Source organism: Delphinapterus leucas, chromosome 17 (genome assembly GCF_059928025.1).
Source record: "Delphinapterus leucas isolate spDelLeu-1000000601 "Yukka" chromosome 17, BTC_Dleu_Yukka2, whole genome shotgun sequence".
NCBI classification, from domain to species: domain Eukaryota; kingdom Metazoa; phylum Chordata; class Mammalia; order Artiodactyla; family Monodontidae; genus Delphinapterus; species Delphinapterus leucas.
Window position 1 is genome coordinate 2,561,784 of NC_143145.1, and position 24,304 is coordinate 2,586,087.

The 24,304-nt window shown below is 48.0% G+C and overlaps 1 protein-coding gene and 1 long non-coding RNA gene across 7 annotated transcripts in view; one reads left to right on the forward strand and one right to left on the reverse strand.

Moving 5' to 3' along the window:
• Positions 1-223: 223 nt before the first annotated feature.
• Positions 224-23,649, forward strand: LOC149746906 (uncharacterized). The gene is made up of 2 exons (XR_016388272.1): positions 224-8,605; positions 19,589-23,649. It is a non-coding gene; the product is annotated as an uncharacterized LOC149746906 (long non-coding RNA).
• The window catches only part of DENND3 (DENN domain containing 3), a 69,228-nt gene continuing 50,240 nt past the window's right edge, over positions 5,317-24,304 (reverse strand). For 2 of the 6 annotated variants that reach the window (XM_089898662.1, XM_089898660.1), the window contains exons 21-24: positions 17,476-17,594; positions 17,258-17,395; positions 16,942-17,136; positions 5,317-16,752 (exon numbers count right to left, since the gene is read on the reverse strand). In XM_089898662.1, the coding sequence (XP_089754788.1) occupies positions 16,699-16,752; positions 16,942-17,136; positions 17,258-17,395; positions 17,476-17,594 (506 nt within the window). In that variant the 3' untranslated portion in view covers positions 5,317-16,698. Of the gene's footprint in view, positions 17,137-17,257; positions 17,396-17,475; positions 19,675-24,304 lie in introns of those variants that run through there. The other 4 variants (XM_089898659.1, XM_089898658.1, XM_089898663.1 and 1 more) reach the window with 4 other exon arrangements.

Here is a 24,304-nt window from a genome sequence, read left to right on the forward strand (position 1 = left end):
TTGGAGAGTATTTTTCTCTATGATTACTTTAGGAAAAAAAATTTTTTTTTCTTCTTTTTTTTTTTTCCCCGAAACTGTGGTTTTCTTGGAAGAACAGCATCTATCTCCTGTTTTCCTCAGAGTCTGCCGCATTGTGCCCGGGCAGCGCTGTTCGTGGGCGGCGGGCAGCAGTAGTAGTGACACCAAAGCCAGGAGGAGGCAAGGCCCCCGGGTTCTCGTGGGGTGACCAGGGCAATTCACAAGGGCCAATTCCAGACACCCCGCCCAGCGGGCTGGGATGGGCTGCCAGCGCCGGGGTAGCCCTTGAACTAGCAGACCTGCCCCTGCCTGCGGGCCTACCTGTGTGTGGCTGCCCGTGCTCAGCCCTCCTGCCCGTCGTCCTGTCCGAAGCTCCCTGGAGAGGCTGTGATTCTTGTGTTGCACTTTGATTTGTCTGTAAACCATTTGTGCGGGAAATCCCGAGGGCAGAGCTCCCGGTGTGGCTCTGCCTCTGGCGCCCCACCACCAGGCCCACACGCCGGACACTCTGCACCCTTCTGACCTCTGCGCCTGCTCACCCCGCTGGCCACTGGAATCGGAGCCACCTCACGGTGAAGAAGTGGGTCTTGGGACAGAAGGAAGGTCCAGTCCACGGGTCAACTCGGCGCGGTGTTTCTGGTTTCGGCGGAGAACCAAACTCGGGCCCCGGGGGAGCTCGGTCGTCACATGCTGCAGCTGTTTGGAAATGCTTTTCAAACCACACTCTCTTTATAACTAAGCAGTTCCTGCTTTTCTTCTTTGGAACGGTCAGTCTAGGTTTACTGATCTCAGGAGAAAGAAGGGAGGCCTCCCGCCCATTACCCGGATAAAGTGAGAGAGGATTGTAATACTTCGCTGCCTCAAGTTGATGTTTTTTTAAATAAAGTACTTTAAAATGCATGAGAATCATGCTGCAATATGATCATTCTAAAGCAAACATATATTTCAAGATGAAATTAAGCAGTTTTTAAATAAACTACTTGAATTTTCTGTGGGTTGAAAGGAATAGCGGTATTTAATGTATTTGACCAGCCTCTGGTCTTGCCCCATCTCTCCGTTGCTGGTGGCACTTTGTAGGTTGTGGTTTGTGCCCAAGGAGCAGCGGTGCCTGTCCATGTCAGACGTGTCCACAGGCCACGTGTCCTCCCTCAGAAGCCCAGGATCACAGAGAACCGACCAGAAGATGGGAGTGTTTTCGATGGCATCATAGCTGGAGCATGACCTTGGGAATCTCGTGCTTGGATGGGAAAGTCCTTCCCACCACTGGAGGCCCTCTCGGTGTTCCTGAGGCCCCCACTGACCCACTGGCCATCCGGTGTGTGCTTTTCAACACCCTCCCCCTCGCCTCCCGCTCCCCGCAACCAAGCGGGTGCCCCCAGCAGGTCACTTACATGCAATTCAGTGACCTTCATAGCTTTCGGATGGTAGGTCCTCCTGCTGTGATTCGATCGCAGCCTGCGTTTAGCTGCTCCTCGAGGGTTCTCCTGGCAGCTAGAAAACAGGGAGGCCGGAGAGCATAGACTATATGGGGATGGTGGCGGGGATGGTGGGGAGAGGGCCACCCCTCGTGGGCCCGCCCCTATCCACAGCCAGCGCTCCCTTCCAGACCCAGGGCCCTCAGGGCCCGGCTGGGGTTTGATTTATAGGAGCAAGAGGGGCTTGTGGCAAGACCACCACCTGGAAAGCGTGTTGACCCTGGAGATCCCAGCCTTAAACTTGATCGTGATCTGCACCAGCGAAGACATCAAAGGACATTTGTTCAAGTCACTGTTAGGACAAGAACCACGCTGGAAAGTGCTTGTGATAAAGGCCCGCAGGGAAGGGCGTGGCCGCTGCTGGCGGCTCCGGGCAGAAGCGAGTGTCCTGCCATCGAGCTTTACAGATTTCAAAGCCTCTGGCTGTTTGGGACCAAAGTGTGTCTTACTGTGTCGGTCTGGGAGGGCAGGTGCCTTGCCGTCTGGATCGGGGGCAGCCATGGAGCCAGCCCGCAGCACTGCCCTCCCGGCCCCTCGCCTGGGAGCGAGCAGGCACCATCCTTGCAGTGAGGTTATTCCCAGGTCGCACTGACTTGAAGCTCTGTCGTCACCTTGTGTCTTAAGAGAAGCCGAGAGGCAGGCGGTGGTTGCCGCCCATGGCTCAGGGCTGTGTGCTTCCTATCGCTGTACCTCAGGGCAACGTGGGGCGACTGCCCCAGAGCGGTCCTCTGTGGCCTGCTAACTCGAAAGGTACTCTGTCTGGTGTTCCGGCCAAGGGGACTGGTCAGGCTGTGACCAGTGGGCTGTGACAACCCCTGGGTAGGCTGGCCGGGTGGCTGATGCTGGAGATGACCCTGGAGTTGGCCTTGTGGGCCCCGGGGGTCTGCGGGCACCCGCTCAGGGCCCGGTGTCCCTGAGCAGAGGGCTTGGCAGGGATTTGGTTGGTCGCCGTGTCATATAAATGGACTTACTACCAAAACAGGGTAACATAGGTCTGGTTTGCACCCTTGGTTCCCTATAAAAGTCCGCTGAGTGGAGAATCAAATCGATGCCCCAGATACGCGGCGGGGTCTGCCCGTGCGGGAGCGCCCCCCCGTGGGGAGGCTCGAGGGGCCATCGAGGTCGGCCAGGTGGGACCTGGTCCCTGTTCTGTCGGCAGGGTCAGCACTACGATGTTCCCCGGGTGGCTGGAGGGCCCCTGAGGTGGGGGGACCAGCAGTGTCCCCCAGAGGGAGGCAGGACGGCTGGGTCGTTGGCTCCAAATAGTCCTCGGGTGTGTTTTCTTAAAGGCTCGAGTGTGTGGAGACGTAGATCTCTGGCCCCCCAGAACCCCAAGGTGGAGCCTCTGAGAGGCTGCAGGGGCAGGAGTGGCTGGTAGAGCTTGTGGGGAAGGGCCGTCCTCTCTGTCCAGCCTTCGCCTTCCGGGCACCACAGGCCCCTGTAGCCTGAGCTGAAAAAACGCTCCGGGAGGTGCCAGCTGATCGATCCCTTGTGCAGCTGAGGGCGCGCAGCAGCCGGTGACAGGGACAGCTGCGCAGAGCAAGGCTGTCAGACACCAGATTCTCTGGACATGAGCCACCTTCGAGCTGTTGGGCTTCCACCCGGGCTTCTGTCCACCTTTGGCTGCCCCGGCTGTGAGCGCAGGCACCCCTGTGAGGGGCCTCCTGGGAAGGCTGCTGCCAGAAACGGACGTGCCCGACTCTCCGTGTTCCATCCACAGGCGGCTGCTTCTAGGACACACCATCCATCTCCTGCCCGCTTCCGGGCCTGGGGCCTCAGGCCTGCCTGACAGGGCTAACGCGAGGGTCCACCCCCGAGCGTTCCTGGGGCTCAGCTGTCAGCGGACTGGTGTCGATTCATCGCGGCTCTTGGGCACCCGGTATGTTTGGGGGCTGTTGTCATTACCTCCTCGTGGGGAGCCGCCCACCGCCGTCCTGGCCCCTTGGCCAGCCCATCCTCGGGAGTGGCCGCCTCCACTGGGCCTCCACTGAGCTGAGTGCCCACCTTGCCCTCTTGCCCTACCCCGGGCTGCCAGGGGCACAGCTCCACATGCTGTGGACCGAGACTGTCTCTCGGTGGCGGAATGACCCAATTGTTGGAAACGCCTCCTGCTGCCAGAGAAACTCCCCAGGCATCTCGGAACAAAACTTACTTAGTTCCATTGTGAACTGGCCACAGGACAACTTTTTTTTTATCAACTTAATTAAGTTGGAGCGCTATAATAGCTCTTGCTGATTTTAGCAGTGATATAAGTGTGTGTTAAACACATAACGTTTTATGAGGAAAAGGGATTATAAAGAAAAGTAATATCGCACATCACTTAATTTTTTTATTAGGTGGGCACAAGCGGCCTGGTGTTTGTGTGTCTTGATGCAGAGCCCTAGGTCTCGGGGCTTCTTTCCGGTAGATGTGGCTGCATGGCACTCTCTGCCCCATCCCTGTGCATAAGGTCCTGTCTGTGTGACACGCTCACTTTCCGATGTAGACCAGGCTCTCCCTATGTCTGTTTCGCTCTGTCACTCTGTGGTTGAAACTTAATAAACCTTTCCCTGCCAGGTGACAGCGTGGGTGTGTCTGTGTCACTTCTCCAGAACCCCTCCCTCTGCCTTCCTGTGGCTGGGCTGTGGACCCAGGCCCGCCCCCTGCCCTCCTGGAACCTGGGTGGGTCCATTGTGGAGAGGACAGAGACGCCCCGCTCTGACCAAGGGCTGCCAGTGGGTGTGGACTAGGTAAGGGCTCCTGAAGTGTCCCCAGAGGCTCTCCCAGCCCCAAACCTGGGGGCCCGTGTCAGAACTCCCAGGCCCTCCAGGGCACCTGCCAGAGGTGAGGGGGTTGGGTGGGTGGGTGGGGGTCTCAGCTCGGCCCACCTCACCTGGCTCAGGTGGGCTTCAGGCTGAGCCAGCTGGGGGTGATAACCACCCAGCATGCTGGTGACCTGACAACAGCCCTTTCAGGCCAGACCCCGAGCTTGGGGCCCCAGGCCAGGTGTGGGCAAATGTCTGGCAGCCCTTCCTTGCCAAGGCCTGTCCTGGTGGGTGGGTAATGGGGTCCTGACGGCTGGTAAGAGAGCCTTCCAGGGAAGGGTGTAAAACTCAGGAACGGCCCTGGTTACCACCAGCCAGCCAGGGAGCGGCCGAGCTGCCATCAGGCATGGGGTGTGTGCCACACGGACTGGGTGGGACCCTGGGCAGCTGCAAGCCATGTCGGAGGGGCGAAGGGGCCGGCTCGGACCCTCGGCGGGGAGGGGTTGGGGGCGAGATCACCACGGGGTCCCGGGGTTGCGCCTGGGCATCAGGAGGATGGAAGCTGGGAGGCCCTGGCCCTGCGCTTGTGCCCCGAGCGCCCCCGCGGGCAGAACCTGGCCACACCTCCCTGCCGTGGGGACCAAGGGGGTCGTGCCTCCCTGTCGTGGGGACTGAAGGGTCCGCGCGTTGCCCCTCCTGCCGCTGTGCAGGCAGCGAGAGGCGGGCCCTCCCCGTGGGGAGGAGCTTGGAGCCAGGGGCCCCGCCCTCATCCTCTTCCCGGCTAAGCGAGCGCACAGCGGCCCCTGGTGTCCGTCCAGCCCCTGCCCAGGATGCGCAAAGCCCGCGACACCTGGCGCGGGGCGGAGGTGCGGGGCCGCCACGCCTCACCTGGCGCAGGTGCAGTCACCCGCCAGGGGAGGCCACTCCAGACCGCTGGCTGGAGGGCGCACACACACGGGCGGTAGATAACGGAAAAGCAGTGCCCCAGACCCCGTCCAACCCGCACGCCTCCACATCTGTCCCACATGTGCTAAAGCAGAAACAATCTTTTTTTTTAACAAAAATTGGACCACACTATGTAGAGTTTGCAATGTACGTTTTTTTGTTTCGCAAAATAGTTGATCATCTTTCCTTATTAGCACATATTGGTCTACCACATTGTTTTAACAGTATGAACAGAGGTTTTTGTTTGGAGTGTTTGTTTCATTTTTATCGGAAAATCAGAAAAAAAGTTGTATTTATGTCTATTTACCTTATCTATTTTCTGTCTAACCTGTCTGTCTATACCTCATCTATCATTCTAAAAACTCACTAATTTGTGTTTCTGGGACGTATGCTTTAGGATTTTCCTGGGAGTGGGAGAAGAAAAATTTATTATTGAAGAGTTGAATTCTTAGAAATCTCCCATTTGGCTTCAAACTCAGTCTAGAGGACACATTGGCTTTAATTATAAAGCTTTTATATGCTTCCCATTTGCACAGTTCTTTTACATCATTCTGTTATGTGCTTGATTCTGCCAACAAAATGGAGTGACTTATAATTTTTAGATCAGGAAACTGAGCTCTGAGATACCAGAAGGTGGACACACAGTGTCTTTTCCAGGCCCTTAGAAATGATAGAAAACACACATACGCACTCTCAAAGACAAGAGTAGGACTCTTCCCAGGGTCCTGGAAGGGTGGAGAGCAGCAGGACGCTGAAGAAGGAGACCCAGCCTGAAGGACCACAGAGGACTTTTGCCAAGTGAGGTGGCGGCAACTAGCATATCCACCACACGCCCTCCTGGCGGTAGGTGACAGATCCAGAGTGACACCGTTCCCGGCACAGCTGCTGCAATGCACATAGGAGACTTCGGACTCGGCTGGGTCTGCATGGCACATGTGAGTAGACCTTTGGCGTCATCTCGTTAATCTGAGCACTGAGCATCAGGAAAGTGTATAATTCAGGATTAATCATGATTTGCCTTTTTCTCTTTGATTTCAAGTTTTATTTTTTCTTTACAAATTAGCTTTCTTGAGGTATAATTTACAGGCAATAAAATTGACCAATTTTTTAAAAATTTATTTATTTTACTTATTTATTTTTGACTGTGTTGGGTCTTCATTGCTGTGTGTGGACTTTCTCTGGTTGCGGCGAGCGGGGGTTACTCTTTGTTGCAGTGTGCGGGCTCCTCACTGCGGTGGCTTCTCCTGTTGCGGAGCACAGGCTCTAGGCGCGCGGGCTTCAGTAGTCGTGGCTCGTGGGCTCTAGAGTGCAGGCTCAGTAGTTGTGGCACACGGGCTCAGTTGCTCCGCGGCATGTGGGGTCTTCCCAGACCAGGGTTCGAACCCGTGCCCCATGCATTGGCAGGCGGATTCTTAACCACTGCGCCTGCAGGGAAGCCCCAAAATTGACCAATTTTAAGTGTGCCGTATGATAAGTTCTGATAAATGTGTAGAAAGTGTAACCAGCACTGCAAGCATGATATAGTGCTTCAAAAAGTCGAACACACGTCGGGTTAAGATGCAACCCGACAATTCCACTCCTAGGGTTATACCCAGGCGAAAGAAGACACGTGTTCACATAAAAACTTCTGTACACATGTTCACGGCAGCTTATTTTGTCCCCCCAAGAAGTTCCCTTGTGCTCCTCTGTAGGCGTTCCCTTCTCCCACCTCCTATGCATGACAGTCACTCGTTTGCTTTTGGTCATTGTAGTTTTTGCCTTTTCTTGAGTCTCTTATAAATGGAATATAATAGTATGCAATATTTTGTGATTGGTTTCCCTTATTTAGCATAATTTTTTTTTGGACTTTATTTTTGGCTGCGTTGGGTCTTCATTGCTGTGCGCGGGCTTTCTCTAGTTGCGGCGAGCGGGGGCTACTCTTCGTTGCAGTGCGGGAGCTTCTCATCGTGGTGGCTTTTCTTCTTGTGGAGCACGGGCTCTAGGTGCGTGGGCTTCAGTAGTTGCGGCACTTGGGCTCAGTAGTTGTGGCGCACAGGCTTAGTTGCTCTGCGGCATGTGGGATCTTCCCGGACCAGGGCTCGAACCCGTGTCCCCTGCATTGGCAGGCAGATTCTTAACCATTGTGCCACCAGGGAAGTCCCTAGCGTAAATAGTTGAGATGCATCCATATTATTGCAGGCACCACGAGCTTGTTCCCTCTTATTGCTGAGTAGTATTCCATGAAATGAATGTACTGCAATTTGTTTATCCATTCAACAGTTGATGGACGTTTGGATTGTTTCTAGTTTTGGGTTATTATGAATAAAACTGCTGGGGGGCTTCCCTGGTGGCGCACTGGTTGAGAGTCCGCCTGACGATGCAGGGGACACGGGTTCGTGCCCCGGTCTGGGAGGATCCCACATGCCGCGGAGCGGCTGGGCCCGTGAGCCATGGCCGCTGAGCCTGCGCGTCCGGAGCCTGTGCTCCGCAACGGGAGAGGCCACAGCAGCGAGAGGCCCGCGTTCCGCAAAAAAAAAAACAAAAACAAAACTGCTGGGAACATTTGAGTAGGAGACTTGTGTGTATAGTAATGAAATGTACATTTTCATTTCTCTTCGATAAATACCTGAGAGGGATTGGTGAGTCAAACGACCAGCTGGTGAGTATGTATATTTTTAACTTTATAAAAACTGCCAAACTCTTTTCTGATGGGTTTGAGAATGGGCTGTACCATTTTGCGTTCCCACGGTCAAACGAACGAGGGCTCTGGTCTCTGCACATCCTTGTCAGCATCCTAGTCAGCGTAGTTTAAAAAATTTTAGCCGTTCTATGGGTGGTGGAATGGTGTCCCATTGTGGTTTTAATCTGCATTTCCTTAGATGTTAAGCATCTTTTCCTGTGTTTGCAATTTGTATATCTTTCGTGAAATGTCTAACCTAGTTTTTTTGCCCTGTTTTTTAGTTGGTTTGTTTTCCTTGTTGAGTTTTACGGATACAAGTCTTTTATCAGATATATTTTGTAAATATTTTCTCCCAATCTGTGAGAGAAAGCAGTCTGCCTTGTTCCTGATTGCACAGTGAGAACATTCGGTCTTCACCAGTAAGTACAGCGTTTGCTGTGGGGTTTTGGTAGCCGCTCTTTACCCAGTAAGTACAGCGTTTGCTGTGGGTTTTTGGTAGCCGCTCTTTACCCAGTAAGTACAGCGTTTGCTGCGGGTTTTGGTAGCCGCTCTTTACCCAGTTGAAGAAGTTTCTTTCTATTCCTAGTTTCCTGAGAATTCTTAACATGAATGGATGTTGAATTATGTCAAATACTCTTTCTGAATCTGTTGAGATGAACTTGTGTTCTCTCTTTTTGCATTTGTTAAGATGGTGAATGACATCAATTGGTCTTGAATATTAAACCAACTTTGCATTCGTGCGATGAATTCCACTTGATCATAAGGTAATGTCCTCTTTATGTATTGCTAGATTTGGTTTTCTGAACTGTTTGTAAAGATTTTAATGTTTATGAGGGAAATTAGTCTGTATTTTTTTTCTTTGTAATGTCTTGTCTGGTTTTGGTAGCAAGGTAATGTTAGTCTCATAAATGAGATAGGAAGCATTCAACTCCTCTTCTGTTTTTATGAAAAATATTATCGTAGAATTTGTGTTATTTATTCCTTATATATTTGGAAGAATTCATCGGTGAGTTCTTTATGTCATTTTCTTCCTGTGAAGGTTTTAAATTATGGGTTAAATAACTTTATTGTAACTAAGCCTACTCAGTTATCTATTTCTTCTTAAATGAGCTTTGGTTGTTTATATCTTTCACATAAATTTTCCATTCCGTCTAAGTTGTCAAATTTATTGGTATCAAATTCAAAATATTCCCTAATTCTTTTTTAACAGCCGTAAAATCTGTAGTCTTGTTTTTTAAGTGAGGTGAATTTACAGACAGTGACACGCACAGATGCAAGTGTGCAATTCCATGAGCGTTTTGACAAATACCTACACCTGAGTAACTAACACTCTATCTGCATGGAATAATTCCTTCATTCCAGAGAGTTCTCTCTTGATGCCTTCCAGCTCAACCCCCCACACACCCTGTACCACAGGCAACCACTGATTATGAATTCGGTCACCGTGGACGGCTTTTGTCCATTTTGAACTTCTGTAAATGGAAACGGTTCGTAGCCTTTGTGTCTGCTTTTGCTCAGCGTGTCTTTGAGAGTCATACACGTTGCTGTTTAGTTCCTTTTTACTGCTGTATAGAATTCCATTGCGAGGATATATCACATCCATTTTCCAGTTGATGGGTGTTTCCATTTTAGGGCTGTTACAGATAAAGATGCTATGGACATTCTCATAAGAGTGTCTCTGTAGACATATGTTTTCATTTCTCTTGGGTTAAAAAAACTAAGTGTGGTATTGTGGAGTTGCAGGGTAGGTATGTGTCTAAAGGAAACTGACAAACAGCTCTCCCAAAGTGGTTATGCTGTTTTTATCCAGCAGCGTATGAGAGTTTCATTTATTTGCTCAATAGCCTCATCTTTATTTGCTGTCGTGAATGTTTAATATTAGCCATTCTAACGAGCACCAAGTGGTATTTCAGTGTGGTTTCATATGTATTCCCCTGATGACTAATGACTTTAAGCATCTTTTCAACCTGGCCAACCATATAGCTTCATTAGTGAAGTATCTTCTGCCTATTTTTTAGTTGTCTTCTTATTGATTTGTAGGAGCTCTTTATATATTCTGGATACAAGTCTTTGTCAGATGTAGCACTGTCAATATTTTCTCCCAATCTGTGGTTTCTCTTTTCACCACATTAATGGTGTATTTTGATGAATCCAATATATTAATTTTTTCTTTTGTATTTAGCACTTTTTGTATCATTTCTAAGAAATCTTTGTCTACACCAAGGTTCCAGAGATATTCTCCTATGCTTGCTTCTAGAGCTTTATAGCTTTACATTTAGGTGAACCACCTTGAATTAAATTTTGTGTAGTGAGATAAGGGTTGTACAGTGAGATAAGGGTTGAGTTTTTTCCTCTTTTCCACTAATTGCAGCACTGTTTTTTTTTTTTTAAAGACTTTCCTTAGTGAATTGTCTTGAAATTTTTGTTGAATATCACCTATCTGTACACTTATGTGTCTAGGCCCTACATTTTGTTCCATTGATGTGTTTATCCTGAGTCTTAATTACTGTATCTTACAGTAAAGCTTTAAATCACATAGTGTGAGTCCTCTGGCTTTGATCTTCTTTTTAAGGGTTATCGTGACTATTCTACTTTGCATTTCCAAATATATCCATATATCTATATCGATATTGTACAAGATGTTAGTTCTCTCCAAGTTGACCCAGTAGATTCCATTTAATCCCAATCCCAAGTCCCAACACAACTTTAATAAATATATATTGACAACTATATCTATTTTAAAGTTGTGTTGGGATTTGGATTGGGATTAAATGGAATCTGTTGGGTCGACTTGGAGAGAACTGACATCTTTACAATATTTAACCGTCCAGTCCATTAACATGGTGTATCTTTTCATTTATTTAGGTCTTTTAAAATTTCTCTCAGCAGTGTTTTTGAATTTTCAGTGCACAGGTCTGACACATCTTAAATTTATTCCTATTTGACGTGTCCTTAATGCTATCGTAAGTAGTATTTCCCAATTGTTTGCTGTTAGAATTTGTTTTATATTGATCTTGAGCTGTGACCTTGCTAAATTTGCTTACTTTCCTAATTTAAAAAAATAGATTCTTTTCAGGATTTATGTAAACAATCATAATTGCCTGTGAATAAATGTACTTTTCCCCTTCTTTTATTTTTCTTGCCTTACTGCCATGACTGGAACCTCCAGGACCATGCTGAATAGGAGGGATGAAAGTGAACATCCTTGCCTTGTTTCCAATCTTAGAGGAAAGCAATTAGACTTTCACTATTAAGGATGTTTTCTGCTGTAGGTTTCTTGTAGATGCCCTTTATCAGTTTGAGGAAGTTCCCTTCTATTCTTAGTTTGCCAAGGTATTTTATCATGAATGTTTTCTCAGTTTTTTTCCTGCATCTATTGAGATGATCATTATGGCTTTTGTCCTTTATTTTTATTTTTTTTGTTGTTGTCCTTTATTTTGCTAATATGTTGAATTATATAGATTGGTTTTCAAATGTTAGATTAACCTTGTATTCCTGGAACAAACACCACTTGGTCATGCTCTATTATCCTTTTAAAATATTACTGGATTCAATTTGCTAATATTTTGTTCAGGAATTTTGTATCTGTGTTCATGAAGAGAACTGATCTCTACTTTTATTTTCTTGTAAGATCACTGTCAGATTTTAGAACAGGGTCATGGTGGTCTCCTGAAGTGAGTTGGAAAGTGTCCTCCCCTCCTCTATTCTTCTGAAAGTTTCTATGGAATTTTAGTATTCCATCCTTAAGAGTTTGTTAGAATTCACTAATGAAATCAACTGGGCCTAGGATTTTCTTTGTGAGGTTTTTGACTAAAGTCAACTTCTTAATAGATATAGGAATATTCAGATTTTCAACTACTTCTTGCATTGGTTTCATAAAGTTGTTTTTTAAGAAATTTATACATTTCATCTAAGCTGTCAAGTATATTGCCATAAAGTTTTTCACGCTATCCTTTTGATGGCTGTAAGATTTCATCCTCTGTCTCATTCGTGATATTGGTAACTTGTGTTTGCTTTTTTTTTTTTTCTTGATCAGTCTTGCTAGAGCGTACCTATTATTTTTAAGAACCAATTTTTGGCTTTGTTGACTCTGTTTTCCATTTCATTGATATTTGGGCTTATCTTTATTATTTCCTCCTTTCCTTGTTTTGGATTAAATGTTTTTATTTTTCTGTATTCTTATAATGGAAATTCAGATTGTTGACTTTAAACCTTCTAGTAGAGGCATTTAAAGCTATAATTTTTCTTCTGCGCACTGCTTTAGCCGCATCCCATAAATTTTGAGATACTGTGTTTTCATTGTCATTCAGCTGAAAATATTTTATAATTTCCCTCGTGATTTTTTGTTTTTAGACCCATGGGTTTTTTGCAAGATAATTTTAATATGGAGACTTTTGTGTAATTATTGCTGTTGATTTTTTAACAATTAATTAGAGGTTTTTAAAAAATATAATTTATTTATTTATTTAGGCTGCGCCTGGTCTTGGTTGCAGCATGCAGGATCTTTACTTGCAGCATGCACATTCCTTAGATGCGGCATGCGGACTTCTTAGATGCGGCATGTGAACTCTTAGTTGCGGCACGCATGCGGGATCTAGTTCCCCAACCAGGGATTGAACCCGGGCCCTCTGCTTTGGGAGCGCAGTCTTACCCAGTGGACCACCAGGGAAGTCCCTGAGTTCTAATTTAATTTTGGCATGGTCTGAGAACATTTTCTGTGATTTAAATCTTTTCCAACTTGTGGTCCAGCACACGGTCTAGCTTGATGAACACCCCACGTGCACCTGAAAAGAACGGATATTCTGCTGTTGTTGGGCGTAGTGTTCTGTAATGTCAGGTCACATTGGTTGATAGTGTCGCATCTTCTATAGCCTTGCTAATTTTTTTGTTTGCTTGTTCCATCAGTTCCTGAGAGCAGTGTGTTAAATCTCCAACGAGAGTGGATCTGTCTGTTTTCTCCTCCAGTTGTATCATGTTTGCATCACATATCTTGAATCTCTATTACTAAATGCGTATACACATAGGATCATTATGTGTCATCTTGATGTACTGACCGTCTCATCCTCGTGCACACCCGTTTGTTTCTTGTAAATATCCCTTCAGTTGAAGTCTGTCTTGCCTATTAACAGCTCTACCAGCCTTATGCTTATCATTTGCAGGGTACACGTTTTTCATCCTTTTTCTCTTATTCCATTTGCATTTTTATATTTAAAGTGCAGCTCTTGCAGTCGACATGCAGTTGGCCTCTCCCCTGTGTTGGTCTCTTCTCTTATTCTTAGGATGCTTGTCTTTGGGTTCAGGACCATCTCATCATGAGATCTTAAACTTGGTTATATCTGCAAAGATCCTTTTGCCAAATAAGGTCACAATCACAGGTTCCAGGGGCTAGGACATGGACATAGCTTTCTTTTTTTTTCTTTTATTTTATAAATTTATTTATTTTTGGCTCTGTTGGGTCTTCGTTGCTGCACACGGGCTTTTCTCCAGTTGCGGTGATTTTGTTGTGGTGTGCGGGCTTCTCATTGCGGTGGCTTCTCTTGTTGCGGAGCATAGTCTCTAGGCGCGCGGGCTTCGGTCGTTGTGGCACACAGGCTCAGCAGTTGTGGCTCGCGGGCTCTAGAGCGCAGGCTCGGTAGTTGTGGCGCATGGGCTTAGTTGCTCCGTAGCATGTGGGACCTTCCCGGACCAGGGCTCGAACCCGTGTCCCCTGCATTGGCAGGCGGATTCTTAACCACTGCGCCACCAGGGAAGTCCCTGCAAGAAATATGATACAAACATTTGCAGGCAGCAGCAACAGCAGGGCAACTTTGCCAGGTTTTCCAACTGTGCCCTCCCTAGTCATGTGGATAAAACACCTCTTCATCTTCCTAAGGAATCCCCTAGAAATGGATCAAAGTCATGCACTTGTAATTCAGATGTTACAAGCACATCCAATACCAAGGTTGTCATTTGAGAGCAACCAGTGCATTTGCATCTTCCGAGAACAAATCATAAAAACGTTCCCCGTGACCAGGGAGTGGGTTGAGCTTTTGATTGTCATCGTGGCGCCGTGCCAGCCCCCAAACCAAGCTGTCTTGTCTGTTGTCTGAAATACGGCTGGAGAGCTGAAATTATATTAAAGTAAACGAGCTTCTAGTGCAAGATAAACACTTTTTTTGGTACCAGTTTAATTCCGGTTTCTAAAGCTGAGGTAGGGAAGGCATCATTGTCTGTTTAATAAATTCTGGCTCATTTTGGGCCTTCCCACGACAAATCATTCATCGTGGAATCTCTCCAAAGCACAGAGGAAACATGGAAGGCATAAAAGTGCCCTTTTCATTTCCAAACTCCACTGGCAAGATTCTTTTTACATAAATACAGAACCATACGCTTGCACCAGCCAATCTATTCCCCTTTTAACCCCCTTGTTCACCTCTTTTTCCTCTTTTATATAAAGGATCATTTCCTAAAAGCCTCTGATTTTTCTGTACTCATTTCAGTTGCAATCACTGTCAAATAAGATCTTGGAAATTATCACCAAGAATAAAGGAAATGAAGAGTCTGCATTAAAGTAACTTGACAGGTGCTTAGAATCAATATGAACAAATCCAAAATGATCCTGTATTAATTTTTTCCGGGGTTAATATTTTTCTTATTGAAGTATAGTTGATTTACAATGTTGTGTTAGTTACTGTTGTAGAGCAGCAAAGTGATTCAGTTATACACACATACACACTTTTTAAAAATATTCTTTTCCGTACGGTTTATCATAGGGTACTGAATACACTTCCCTGTGCTCTACCGTAGGACCTTGTACATCCATTCTATATGTAATAGTTTGTAACTGCTAATCCCAAACTCCCACTCCATCCCTCCCTCAACCCTCTGCCCCTTGGCAGCCACAAGTCTGTTCTCTGCATCCGTGAGTCTGTTTCTGTTTCGTAGATAGATTCATTTGTGTCATATTTTAGATTCCATGTATAAATGATATCATATGGTATTTGTCTTTCTCTTTCTGACTTACTTCACTTAGTATAATAATCTCTAGTTGCATCCACGTGGCTGCAAATGGCATTATTTCATTCTTTTATGGCTGAGTGATGATATCCCATTGTGTGTGTATGTGTGTATATATATACACACGCCACATCTTCTTTATTCATTCATCTGTCGATGGACGTTTAGGCTGTTTCCATGTCTTGGCTATTGTGAATAGTGCTGCTGTGAACATTGGGGCGCCTGTGTCTGTCTTTCTGAATTAGAGTTTTGTCTGGATATATGCCCAGGAGTGGGATTGCTGGGTCATACGGTGCTTCTAGTGTTAGTTTCGTAAGGAACCTCCATACTGTTCTCCATAGTGGCTGCATCAACTTACATTCCCACCAACAGTGTGGGGGTGGGGGTGGGGGGCTCCCTTTCCTCCACACCCTCTCCAGCATTTGTCATCTGTCGACTTTTGAACGTTGGCCATTGTGACTGGCGTGAGGTGCTACCTCGTTGTTTGGATGTGCATCTCTAATAATTAGTGATGTTGAGCAGTCCTGTATTATTAAAGCGCCACCACCAGTTAACGTTGGATAAAGTAAGGAAACCGCACAGCAGTGTTTTAGTAAAAAAGAGAATCTATTACCAACGAGGTGAAAATACCTGGTTACATGTGGGTTGGAATTCACAATAATTTACGTGGATTTCTGACAGGCTTTTACTCGAATTTTTCATGTGTTTACAGAGGCAGAATTCCACCTTCTGCCAGTTGCTGCTGGCCTAGTCTTCCTTCTAGAAGTCCGTCAGGGGAACACACCCTCCCCTGGAGGACAGACTCGGGGTGGCGGGGGAGGGGAGGGGAGGGGCGGATTAGGCCGCCTGGCTGTTCTCCACACCACAGTCTCAGAACATTCCAAAATGTCAGTCAGTGATCAGACCCTCCAGAATGCTTGGGGCTCTGCAGGCACAGCTAGAGGCGTAGCCAAAGCTCTCACCTGGGAGGCGCTGCAGATGTCTCTGAAGCCTGGCTGTGTGCTGGGGGCCTGACAGAGACACTCACAGACCTCTCAGGGTGAGCGAGGTCCAGCGTGATGTCTATCCAAGCCCCCAGAGCCCAGGGGGAGGGTCCGGCAGCCAGCCAGCCCCCTGCGGCAGAGCGCATCGTGGGCCCATAGGGGACAGGCCTCGGGCCTCCACGCAGTGCAGCCGTGCCAAAACCTCCCTTGCTCACAATTGGGGGACGATAGCTCAAGGGTAATGGTAAAAATGTACAAAAGGTCCCTTCTGCGAATATTTCTGGCTAGTAAGATAAGAGCATAGCTAGTATTATCCTCAGTTAAATAATAAGGCGCCATCTACATATACACACACGCTGTGCGCCTAGGATGCAGACGCAGCGGAAACGGACACGAGCGTCTGCTAAGGGTTTGTTTGTGCTATTTTAGATGGAACGCCGACCTTTGTTTGAAAAAGTCTCTAGGTTTTTTCATTATAAAAAACGTTGCATTAATTAAAAGGAAAAAACCCAGCGCTTGCGTCAGCTGGCCCAGCCCTGTCCCGACAGCCTCAACCCAGTGTTGTCCCCCTCCCTGGGCAGGCGCTGGTCACCTGCTCTGTCGGGGGACAGCAAGGGCAGGTGCAAACCTGTTCAACCACAACGTGGTCATTTAAAACACCCCCCTTCTCGTGAGCTTTGCTGCGAACAAGAGGTCAGTGTCTGGCTGTGGGGCTCCGGTGAATCTGGTGCTTAGTATTTGGCGAGTGAGTGAAGTGGAGGAAAAGCAAGACCCAAGGTCTGCAGGTCCCGGGTGCTCCGGCTCAACTGCTCCCGGATGGCCTGGTGCTGGCCCAGGTCGTGGATTCTGGAGCCGTCCAGACAGCACCGGGTGACTTCTCAGCAGAGGCTGCCTGACAGGCACCCCAGCCCGAAACGGTCCAGTTTAATCAGCTAAGTCCAGGAGAGAAAGTGCGACACTATCAGTCTCGTAACTGAGGCCAGAGCCACACAGGCCCCCGCCGCGGAGCCCGCCCAGTGCCCCCGCCCCAGGCTCAGACCCGCCTTCTCTGGGGAGGCGCCAGGAGCTGGCAGAAGGCGCGTCCCGTGCTCACAGGGCACACGCGCCCTTGGTTACTCGACCTTCCAGATGGCGATCTTGCCCTCGTCGCGGCCGGACCCGCTCAGCACGTATCTGTCCTCCGCGGAGCACAGGGTCTTCACCGTGTCCGTGTGGGCCACCAGCTCCTTCTCCACCGTCTTCCTCTCGGCGTCGATCACGTAGATTTTCCCCTTGGATCTCCCCTGCGACAGCCCTGTGCCGCCCACCCAGATCTGCTGAGGAGAAACAGGCACCACACAAGCAGCCCACTCAGAGGTGTGCGGTGCTCTCTCGGGCACCCCCAGACCCACGTCCTTCCCGGCCAGGCCTTGATCAGCAGCCCCGGGGCCGCCTTACCTGCTTCTTCACCTGGATCATGCAGTTGATCTTGGAGCAGTCCTGCAGGTGGATCCTCTGCGGGGGCTGGGTGAGGTCCTGCAGGCTCCAAACGTAGATGTCCTCGTACCCGGCACAGGCCGCCCAGAGCTGCTCCTGCTAAAGTGGAACAGTCACGACGTGGGCAGTGGCAGCCCAGTGGCACGGGGGCACTGGCCCAACCTGACGCACGGGGTTACCTCGGGCATGAGCTGGAAACCCAGGAAGGAGGTGCTTATCTCTTTAAAGTTCTCGCCAATCTTCAGTTCTTGATGAAGAAATCCAGCCGTGGTCACGACCATGATACTGTTACCGGTACCTGCGGGGCAGAAGAGCCAGCATGAGGGGCAGGCCGAGCGAGCTCGGAGCACAGGGGTGAAAGCGCCGGGAGAGCTGCAGTGTGACCTGCGGTGTGACCAGTGGGGCCACGGCTCCTGCACCACATCTGACCATGGTGTCGGCATCTCTAACTGTAGCTGCCCCGTGGCGCCTTCGCATTTTCTCGCAGGGACACTCAGACCATTAGCCCCATTTTTACCGACAAGGAAACGGCTGGAGTCCAGCACCCTCTTCTGAGGCTTTCGGAACCCTTCCTGCCACGGTTACTTGGCATTTCCTATCAATCACTTGAGGCCACAGCATCTCCCACCCCCGGCGGTGAGGACTAGAGCTCTAGGCGATGGTGCCCCGCCATGGGACACGTCTCTCTCTGTCTCTTTCTGTTACTCACTCCAGCAAACCAAGAGTTTGCACATCACGAGAGCTACAGGTCACCAAAATTAGTACCGCAGGTAGGAGGTCAGATCAAGGGTGCAGGGGAGACGGAGTCAGGTTCGAGGGAAGGTGAAGAGCTGCAGGGCTGTCCTCTCTTGGCTTTTACTGCCTGCGTCCTCCACCTCCCGCCCTGTGCTGAGGCCACCAGGACAGGAGGACACAGCCCTGCCCTCAGGCAGTGCCATCTGGCTCCAGAGGGAGGGGGCACGAGTCCCCAAGGTGGGCTCCGGCTTCCTGTCATGGTGGGTGGACTCCAGGTCCACAGAGAAATGACCCCTCTGTCCTTGGCTGCCCTCAGGACTCAGAAGCTCAGCTGGGTTCTCAGTCACAGGTGGCGAGAGCCCGCCCATACCTCTCTTTCCTGCCTGAGACCTAATAAGCAAACCCCAGCATCCCTCCTTTTATCCCGAGATGCCATTATCCACTTGGACTAATTAACAGGCCCCTAGGATGCTGCTGCCTGTCAGCAAGACCTGGGTGGCAGGAAGTCCTGCCAGGAGGTGCTAGTGCCCCCGGGGGCATGCCAACCAGCACGCTCGCCGCCCGCCAAACTGCACAGGGCGGAGTTCACAGCGACCCTGCTTGTGCGAGCACGTAGGGGCCCTGCTGCACGCGGAGCGGGAGACGGGGGCAACAGATGTGGGTGAGACCCATCACTGTCCTCGAGGTGGGCCGGGTACCCAAAGGGAAGGTGCCCCTGCCGTGGGTGGTGGAAGGGAGGAGGACCTGGGGAGAGCTCTGTCCACGAGATCCAGGGAAGCGGTCCTCTGGGGTAACTGTCACCAACCCTCACACTCACGGACGCTCCAAGGCCCGCTTTCTGCCTCTCACATCTCCCAGCCGTCAACGTGCTCTCCTGTGGGAGGGATGGTATTTCCATCTCACTTTTCAGATGAAGGAACAGAGACTCCAAGAGTGCAGGGGACCAGCCCAAAGTGACCAGTCATCGGTGGCAGCGCCTGGATTTGAACTTGAATGCACACGGAGGCTGCAGCCTGAACCACAGGTGTGCCAGCAACATCACAGAGCAGACCTCCGGCCACAGGGAGCAGGGACGGGGTCCGCTCCCTCCCAGAAACGTCAGGCCCGGGAGAGGGGCAGTGCTGCAGTAAAGGCAGCTTCCATCCAGACACAGGGAAGGCATGCAGGGTCTGAAATACTGGGACAGAAGTAGAAAGGGAAGCCGGGGACCCTCAGGCTCACCTCGCCAAGGGCCTGGGGAGGAGTCAGAGGCGTCACCTGTCCCCCACCACACACACTCTCAGGCCACACCTCAGTGCCCACGGACCACAGCTGATAAGTGACCAAGGCTTTAGCTGTTATCCTTGTTTAGATAAAGACTTGGAACGACACTTCACAGCAGACACTCGCTTTTACCCGAAGAAGCCCTGCTTTCCTCTTGTCCTTTTCTCATTGTTGTTAAATAGGAAAACTACTTACTGTATTCGTTAAGTTGAAAAATAAGAGGGATTCCATCCTGAAAACAAGGTTATCCATATCCTCATTCTAATCTGTCATGTCTCTCACTATATTTAACAGGCAACTTTTGGTCCAAAATGCATCCATGGATGGACACACGCACATCTGACAGTCACCGGAGGTCAACCAAAGCTGAGGGATGTGGTCTTTGAAAGAAAAGAAAGACACTCAGTGAGCTGCACAGTTACGTGGGTTTCCTCTGAGGGGACTTCCCGGCTCTTTGTGGGGCACTGAGGGATAAAAATTCTAGCAGTACGTAGCAGGCCATCTTGGGTTGAGGGTATAGTTTGGGGCTGCCGCTGCCAGTGTGGCTGGAAATAGAGGGGGGATATCACCCAAATGAGGGATCCCCAAAATGCATGTATAAATTCTCCTCAAATCCTTGGCTGACTCCCAAACTGTGTATAAACAGCAGAACTGGAACATTCAAGACCTGAAGAGAGATTTCACAGGGATACAGAGATAAGAGTTCAAAGTTCTAGCTCATCCCTGTAGGAAAGGCTTGGTATATACCTTGGGCATTCCTCGAAACCCTAAAAGGGCCATGCTGCAAGAACAAAGACCACATACCAGGACTAAGGTCAAAACTGAAATATACTCACCCTAGAAAAGCCTAAGACCAAGCCTCCCCACAGGATCAAGATGATCTGCCAGTAACTTAATGACCTTCTAGAACAAGACTTAAGGATACAGTCCAGAGTCTCCTCAGCATGTCGTTAACAATATCCAGGATGCAGTGAAAATCACAACACATGTGAAGCTTGAAGATGCGACTAAAAACCAACAGGAAACACAGTAGACAGAAGCAGACCCACAGATGATCCAGTATCCAGCAGACAAGGACTTTAGACCAACAATTACAAATATGTTTTAAAACTGAGAGAAAGATATGGAGAGGATGAGTGAAGAATATAGGATTTAGGAGAGAAAATCAAAGTTCTTTATAAAATAAATGGAAGTTCTAGAACTAAAATGAAAGTTTGCTGGATAGGTTTAACTGCAGACAGGACACAGAAGAAGAGAGGTTCAGGTCTCAGCCAGACTAAAGCACACAAGAAAAAGAAGGAAAAAATTATAGCAGTGCCTGAGGCCTGTGGGACATTATCAGATGGTCTAACTAATAATATAATTATATATAGTTATAGTATATATTACTAATATATAATTAGAATCCCAGAAGACACGGAGAGGGAGAATGGGCAAGAGAAATAATGGAAGAGGCAACGGTTAAGTTTTCCCCAAATTCAAGAGAGTAAACTGCAAGCAAGATAAACACAAAGCCCTTCACACCCAAGCACACTGTAGTCCAGCTCATGCGAACCAGAGACGGAATCTTCAAGGCGGCTACAGAAACCACACCATATTCAGCAGAACGGCTGAGTGGCGGCGGGCCTCCCGTCAGGGACGGGCCGAGCTGCGAGACGACGGGGTGACATTTCTAGCGTGCCGGGGAAATCTGTGTACAACAGACTCGTATCAGAAGAACTACCACAGGAAATTCTTAAGGCTAAGGGGCAGTGATGCAAGATGGAAACCTGGATTTTAAGAAGGAGTGAAGCTCAACCCGAAATGGTAAATATATGGGCAAAAATAATTTTTTTCTTAATTTCTTTGAAAGACCATTGAGCACTTAGGCAAAATTTCTTTAAATAGGTTTATCACAATCATAGAAATAAAATACTGCATTTAACAACAATAGGAAAGGGAGAGAAAGAGGTAAATGGAATTAATTTTACTGCTGTGCTCTGTGCCCATTATACATGAAGTGGTGTGTGTAACAGTTATTTAAAGTAGAGTGAGAAGATAAGGTTGCACGTTGAAATCCTTAAAGCAACCACTAAAAAGTGGAACAAAAAACACAGAGTTAGGGACTTCCTGGGCAGTCCAGTGGTTAAAACTCCACACTTCCACTGCCAGGGGCGTGGGTTCGATCCCTGGCTGGGGAAGTAAGATCCCACATGCTGTGTGGCACGGCCCCCTCCCCCCCCCAAAAAAAAAACGAACATAGAGCTAAAAAGACAATAAAGAAGATTAACTTGAATTTAAGAGCAGTCTAAACGGAGGCAGGAAAAGAGGAACAAAAGAAAAAAGTACAGATGTGAAAAATGGAAAAGAAAATAAGGGTACATTCAACCATATGGTCAATCGCCTTGAACGTGAGCAGACTGATTGGCGCAGGGTATGGACAGACATTCTCTGAAGAAGACACACAGATGGCAAGCAGTCCACGAAAGGATGCTCCACACCATAAGCCATCGGGGAAACGCAACCAGACCCGCAACGAGATGCCACTTCACGCCCACGGGGATGATTACGATAAAAAAAAAACAGATAATAACAAGTTCTGCTGAGGACGGGGAGGAACTGGAAGCCTCACATCCGCTGCCGGAGATATAAAACGGTGTGGAAAAGAGTGACAGGAGAGCCGATAACCAAGCTGTAGCATTCACACAATAAAAAGAATGAGCTACTGCTATTCAAACACTGAGGATGAATCCTAAAAACATCATGTTGCCGGAACTGAGCCAGATGAAAAGAACACATGCTGTAGAGCCCATTTATAGAAAGTTCAGGAACAAGCACAACAAACCCATAACAGAATTCAGGAGTTGTTTCCCTCGAGTGGGGGCCACCTGGAAAGGGGCACAGAGGGACCAGCAGCGGTGATGGAAATGTTCTGTGTCTTGACCGTGGGGTGGTTATGTGGTGTATACTTTCGTCAAGACACAACAAACTGAACAGTATGGTACCGGCACAAAAACAGAAATGTACATCAATGGAACAGGATAGAGACGCCAGAGATAAACCCACGCACCTATGGTCACCTAATCTATGACAGGGGAGGCAAGAATATACAATGGAGGAAAGCCAGTCGCTTCAATGAGTGGTGCTGGGAAAACTGGACAGCTACAGGTAAATCAATGAAATTAGAACATTTTCTAACACCATACACAAAAATTGAACTCAAAATGGATTAAGGACCTAAATGTAAGGCCAGACACTTTCTATAAAACTTTCTGAGGAAAACATAGGCAGAACACTCTTTGACATAAACCACAGCAAGATCCTTTTTGACCCACATCCTAGAGAAATGGAAATAAAACCAAAAATAAACAAATGGGATCTAATGAAACTTACAAGCTTTAGCACAGCAAAGGAAACCATAAACAAAAAAGACAACCCTCAGAACGGGAGAGAATATTTGCACACGAAGCAACCGACAAGGGATTAATTTCCGAAATATACAAACAGCTCATGCAGCTCAATATCAAAAAAATAACCCAATCAAAAAGTGGGCAGAAGATCTAGACATTCCTCCAAAGAAGACACACAGATGGCCAAAAAAACCATGAAAGACCCTCAGCATCACTCATTATTAGAGAAATGCAAATCAAAACTACAATGAAGTATCACCTCACACCACTAAGAATGGACATCATCAAAAAATCTACAGGGACTTCCCTGGTGGCACAGTGGTTAAGAATCTGCCTGCCAATGCAGGGGACACGGGTTCAAGCCCTGGCCCGGGAAGATCCCACATGCCGCGGAGCAACTAAGCCCGTGCACCACAACTACTGAGCCTGTGCTCTAGAGCCCGTGAGCCACAACTACTGAAGCCCGCGCACCTAGGGCCCGTGCTCCGCAATGAGAAGCCACCACAATGAGAAGCAGCCCACGCACCACAACAAAGAGTAGCCCCCGCTCACCGCAACTAGAGAAAAGCCCGCGTGCGTCAACGAAGACCCAACGCAGCCAAAAATAAATAGGTAAATTAATTAATTTTAAAAAAATCTACAAACAATAAATGCTGGAGAGGGTGTGGAGAAAAGGGAACCCTCCTATACTGTTAGTGGGGATGTAAATTGATACAACCACTATGGAGGTTCCTTAAAAAACTAAGAATAGAACTGCCATATGACCCAGCAGTACCACTCCTGAGCATATACCTGGAGAAAACCGTAATTTGAAACAAGATACATGCACCCAGTGTTCATTGCAGCACTATTTACAATAGCCAGGACATGGAAGCAGCCTAAATGTTCATCAACAGATGAATGGATAAAGAAGATGTGGTACATCTATACAATGGAGTATTACTCAGCCATAAAAAAACAAAATAATGCCATTTGCAGCAATGTGGATGGACCTAGAGATTATCATACTAAGTGAAGTAAGTCAGAAAGAGAAAGACAAATCCCATGTGATATCACTTACATGTGGAATCTAAAAGAAAAGGTACAAATGAACCTATTTACAAAACAGAAGTAGAGTCACAGATGTAGAAAACAAACTTATGGTTACCAGGGGATGTGGGGGGGAGGGATAAATTGGGAGATGGGATTGACATATACCCACTACTATATATAAAATAGATAACTAATAAGGACCTACTGTATAGCACAGGGAACTCCACTCAATACTCTGTAATGGCCTATATGGGAAAAGACTCCAAAAAAAATAAAAGTGGATATATATATATATATATATATATAACTGATTCACTTTGCTGTAACCTGAAATTAACACAACACCGTGAATCAACTATACTCCAATAAAAATTTTTTAAAAACACAACAAACTGTACATACGTTTTGTGCAACTCATCATATGTAAAACATGCTTCAATTTTCAAAAAGTGTTCATGACCATCACCCATGTTACCTGGCATACACCAGGGAAAGACTTCAAAGTGCAGGCAACCTCCGTGCGGTGATGCTCAGAAAATGCAGAACACCCACGTCACTAGGCACAGCGTCTGTACCTCCCCGTCAACCC